The sequence below is a fragment of the Propithecus coquereli genome, unplaced genomic scaffold, assembly GCF_000956105.1.
Source record: "Propithecus coquereli isolate 6110/MARCELLA unplaced genomic scaffold, Pcoq_1.0 Scaffold77, whole genome shotgun sequence".
In the NCBI taxonomy this organism is placed as follows: domain Eukaryota; kingdom Metazoa; phylum Chordata; class Mammalia; order Primates; family Indriidae; genus Propithecus; species Propithecus coquereli.
The window spans coordinates 6,113,773-6,119,237 of NW_012153840.1; the positions used below are offsets into that span (position 1 = coordinate 6,113,773).

At 44.5% G+C, this 5,465-nt stretch overlaps 1 protein-coding gene across 1 annotated transcript in view; it reads right to left on the minus strand.

Annotated features, from left to right (window-relative positions):
- UBE4B (ubiquitination factor E4B) overlaps positions 1–5,465 on the minus strand; it is a 129,929-nt gene that overhangs the window by 68,818 nt on the left and 55,646 nt on the right. Inside the window, exons 6-8 of the mRNA XM_012662501.1 lie at positions 4,877–5,105; positions 3,995–4,405; positions 3,094–3,246 (exon numbers count right to left, since the gene is read on the minus strand). Of these exons, the coding sequence (XP_012517955.1) occupies positions 3,094–3,246; positions 3,995–4,405; positions 4,877–5,105 (793 nt within the window). The remainder of the gene's footprint in view (positions 1–3,093; positions 3,247–3,994; positions 4,406–4,876; positions 5,106–5,465) is intronic.

A 5,465-nucleotide genomic window follows, 5' to 3' on the forward strand; every position in this document is an offset into this window, starting at 1 on the left:
TTCATATAATGGTTAATACAGTGGGGTCAAGGACCACCCTTTGACAGACCTGAGGGAAGTCAGGGAACAGGCCACACAGCTATCTGGGGGAGTGTGGTCCAAAGAGAAGAAACAAGTACAAAGGGCCAGAGGAAATCATAAGTTCAAAGGACGAGAACCTAGCGTGAGAACTAGAGGAGGCGGGCACCTGGAGGAAGACGAGGTTAGGAGGAGTGTGTATGTGTGCACACATGTGCAGGCATGCTTGGTGAGGAGGCAGGGAGGAGAGGAAGAGAGAGAGAGAGTATGTGTGTATGTGTGGTGTGTACGGAGATACAGGGCCTTATGGGCCATGGTGTGAGGTGAGGCTTTGGGTTTTACTCTAAATGAGAAGGGAAATCACTGGAGGGTTTGGGACAGACATGGTAGAAGGATTTTTCTTTTCCAGTACCTCTGTCTCATCCCCAAGCAGTGATGATCAGAGAAACCAGAGGGTGAATGTCAGTGTTTTTCACTATTCGCTGATTTTCCCTTTCTTTACTCACCATAGGGCTCAGGACATTCAAGATTTGATCTTCTGAAATGACATATCTACACATTTTTTAAAAAAGACAAATACCGGCCGGGCATGGTGGCTCACGCCTGTAATCCTAGCACTCTGGGAGGCCGAGGCGGGCGGATTGTTTGAGCTCAGGAGTTCGAGACCAGCCTGAGCAAGAGCGAGACCCCGTCTCTACTAAAAATAGAAAGAAATTAATTGGACAGCTAAAAATATATAGAAAAAAATTAGCCGGGCATGGTGGCGCATGCCTGTAGTCCCAGCTCCTCGGGAGGCTGAGGCAGGAGGATCTCTTGAGCCCAGGAGTTTGAGGTTGCTGTGAGCTAGGCTGACGCCACGGCACTCACTCTAGTCCGGGCAAAAGAGTGAGACTCTGTCTTGAAAAAAAAAAAAATTCAAAAAGATGGGTGAAAATACATAACATAGCTGGTTAAACAAATAGAAGAACTTAAGATTGCATGGAGGGTCAGAACCAGGAAGGGGTAGCAAAAAACCTCAAACTCCTGGGCTCAGGCGATCCTTCTGCCTCAGACTCCCGAGGAGCTGGGACTACAGGCATGCGCCACCATGCCCGGCTAATTTTTTTCTATATATTTTTAGCTGTCCAATTAATTTCTTTCTATTTTTAGTAGAGACGGGGTCTCGCTCTTGCTCAGGCTGGTCTCGAACTCCTGAGCTCAAACAATCCGCCCGCCTCGGCCTCCCAGAGTGCTAGGATTACAGGCGTGAGCCACCACACCCGGCCGGCTTTTTGAATTTTTTTTGATATCAATTAAGAACCTATAAGCTGCCAAAATCCAAATGACCAGATTTCATTATAATAGCCAACAAGGGACTTACAACTGCCTGGGATGGAATTTTGTAATTAAGGAGTAAAATGCTGGCACTGCCTTGGCTAGGAGCAGAGCACACGCACAGACTCTTGGCAGAGGTAACTGGTACAGAACAAGAACAACACAAGCCCTATTTGGGCAAAAATGTAAAGCGGCAGGAGCAGGGTGTGGTGGTAAAGAACGTGAGCTCTGGGTTCAGGCTGCTTGAGCCTGTGACTCTCACCCCGCTGCACCCCACTTTCCTCACAGCAGGTTCAGTGCGCAGCAGGGAGACAACGTACGCACAGTGCGGACGATATCTGGCACATGGCGCTCCGTGAGTATGCGCAGCTACTATTAAACACGCAGGAAGTTTTACTTCTCCCATTAGGTAGAGAACCAAGATCTGAGGCAAGGCTGGGATGTTAGAGGTCTAGAAAGAGAGGTGTTAGTAAAAGCAGCACACTCTATTTGCTAGAGAAAGTCAGAATTAAATAGGCCAGGAAGAGAGTACTTCTCCCACAGATAATTTACAGTAAAACAGATAACACAGCACTTTCACCGCAAGAGGCGGATTCCTAGGAAGGAGGCCTGCTGTGTTACTATAATTGTGCAAGAGGATTTCATCTACATGAAAGACACTTCCACCTTTGGGAAATTTACTCTAGAAGCAGTGATATAATGCTCAACCTAATACAAATATCAACCTCCCTGAATCAATATTCAATCTTGCATCAACATTCCTCTCTCTCTTTATATACTCTCTAATGATTCTTCTGAATGCTGTCAAATTTAATGAAGTGTACCTAATTCCTACTGTCTCTATTTATAGCCTGGAGTTATTTTTCAACGGTGCTGGGGGAAAAAATACCAACTTGGTTCAGAGGAAACTTCAATTTAAGAGCAAAATTATAAAGCAATGACTCAGAGGATTAGAAAGAAGGTGCTATTATTTATTTTTATTTTTAATTATTATGGGTACATAGTAATTGTGTATCTAGAAAAAAGGTGCTACTATATTCTCTTGCTCAAAGTCACCTAGAAAACCCAAGTAGTGTTTTTCACTCAGTTTTCAGGGGTAAACGTTCAGCAACATCCTGAACTGTGTTTTAGCCTCTGTTGTCATTCCAAAGGCTCTTTAAACAAATGGGATCTGGCTTCACTGCGGCCCAGGAGGTGCTGAGAGAACTGTTAGATATGAAAGCAGAATCACAGTCACACCAGACAGCATGACTCCATACTGGGAGTCTCCATAAGGGATTGCCCAGACTGACCTCCCATCCCTCCCTCCCCAAGTCCCAGACCCTCTCTCATCCCTAAATAGCAGCAATCCATGCAAGTATACTTAAGAAAATATGCCTAACAGAGTATACATTGCTTACATTTGGTAGCTCATGACATTCTCATGATAGATAAATGAAGTAATCCTCATTTTATATCTGAAGTTATAAATAAGGGTGAACTTAATGATAACTGATCTTTAATCTTTAATCGGTTTTCATGTTTTTGACTAATGATTTTATGTAAGTTTTCCTCCAAACTTACCAGGCAGCAACTATGAAATTTTTCCTATGTGCGCCACTTTACCCCATGATAAAGTCTGAACACTTCAATGCACTCTCTAGCCCACCTCATCTGACCCTGTCCCATTTGGATTCAAAGCACACCCCGAATTAGAGCTTACGAAAGTTAGTTCCTAAGCACCTACGCACATGCAGGCATCATACTCCATTCCTCTGATACCTGGACCCAAACTGGACACAAGAAAAATCATCACCACCACCACCACCTTCATCATCACCATCACCATCATCATCATCATCTTCTTCATCTTCTTCATCACTACTGTCCCCAGAAAGTGCGAGGAAGAGGAAGGAGAAGGGATTGTCGTACATACTACCACAACAAAAGCAAAAAAGGTCATCAGGGAACAAAGGAAAAACAAGACAGGGAGAAGCTTTTGCAACTGCTGTCCTTTTAAATAAATCTTACACTTACAGTTTTGTTCACTGACATGCAGGAATATAATTCATCTAAATTACAGAAATACATAGGTACATTTGAGAGAAGGGGCCACTGGACTAGTGGAATTCTGATACCGTTTCTTTCTAAGAGGCTGAAATCGTGTACGACCAAAACTCAGAGTGTCAAGGCATGAGCTGATCCACCCCGCTCACCAGAAGGAAGGACACCAGGCCCTGATTTGCTCCCACAAACCCTTGGTCTGACCGCATTTCAACTACCACTGGCAATAGGACAAAGAGTCAAAAAGGGTTGCTGTGAGCCCCAACTCTCAAATACAACACTGACCACAGCCTCTTAAATTCACATGTAATGAGGAATGACATGTGAATTAGATTGCAAAAAACCAAGTTCTTTCTTTTTTCTCCTACAGGAAGGAGGAAGAGTGAGGGGAAGGAAGGGGCTCGTGACAGAGCAACCCATACTTTCCGATGCGATCAGAGCCCGGCAGAAGTGTGGACTTGGGGTGTGTGCTTACCAAACTAGTTAGCCACACAGGTTAAAAACCCAAAACAACAAAAATTTAACCGAGGTCAGTGTCACACAGCATTTCTTCCAAACCATGTTAATGTCCTTTCCCTGCACCGCAAACACACACGCAACTCTCCTGCTGCATAAATACCTAGGAGAGATCCTCAGGGAGGAGGGACGTCTGCTCACGGCACTGGGTGAGGCGGGCGGGAAAGGTGGCCCCATGTTGGTGGGCCTCTGTCTGGAACTGCTGGCAGGCACCGCTTGGGGGCTACTGGTGGGGGCAGGGAGGCTTGGGGAGCTGGACAGAACAGAGATGCCTGAGGACCGTGGGGTGGGAGAAGGTGAGGACCCCCACGGGTGAGTGAGAGTATAGGGACGATACCGCGGGGACGAGGGCTGGCTTCCTGCAGCAGTTCCAGAAGCTGCACTCTGAGGACTGAGGAAAGAGGAAGGCACAGCCATCTGGCTGGCTGCACGGGAGGGTGAGGCAAAAGACGGGCTCATCATGGGGACAGAGCTCCAGAAACTGGTGGTCGGAGCAGGACTAGTTTCATAGAGGCTAAATTAGTTGAGAAAAGGAAGAAAGAAGAGAAAATCAAAGAAAAACTTGAGATAACTAAATGGAAAATATCAAGCTTTTAAAGGATAGTACAATCGCATTTCGTATCTCCAAGAGTTCATGTATACAGATCTACCAGATAAGCATCTAAATAATTATAATCTAATTTCTGTGTTGATGAGAGGCTGCACTTCTAGTATGCTAAAGCCTCCTTTACAGAGAATAATGTAGTATATCCACAGCAATTTGTTTCTAAAATTTAATCTACCAATAGCCTAACCATGGAAAGTCAAACAAAAAACAATCTTGAAAAGACAGTACCACTTCCAATGACTAACTCCACCCCTCCAAATACAATACATGCCACAGTGTGCATGACAGAGATTATCACTGTGAATAAACATTCCCTGCTCCTACATCCTTCATGGCTGTTGTACTACCAGTTAGATGTGCAAAGAGAACCACACTCACCTAGACAAAGAGCTGGCACCAAAGGAACCCACACTGCAGAACATGGGGCTTGTTCCTGGATTGGAGCCAGTGTTGAGTATGAGATTTCTGTCTGGTGACCGAGCTGCTGCTGCAATTGGCTGTGATGTGGCTGTCAGACTGGCAAATGGGTTTTCATCTCTAGTCTGAGTGGACATCATTAGCACTTCCATTAATATCTGGCCAACCAAGTCCTTAAAATCAGAGAACACTGTTGGAAAAGCAGAATAAAGAATGGGTTACACATAGTTCTTCATACACACAGTCCTTGAATAAGCCAAGCTGGACCAGAACTGTTCAGTGTGGTGTCCTGGATTGGACTCTGGTAAATAAACGGACATTAGTGGAAAACCTGGAGAAACCCAAATAAAGTCTGTTTAGTTAATAGTCATTTCTTAGTTTTGACAAATGTACTATGATTATGTAAGATGTTAACATTAGGGGAAACTGGGTGGAATGTATACAGGAACTCCCTGCACTAACTTTGAAACTTTTCTGCAAATCTAAAATTACTTCAAAATAAAAAAAATTTTTTTTTTTTTTTTTTGAGACAGAATCTCACTCTGTTGCC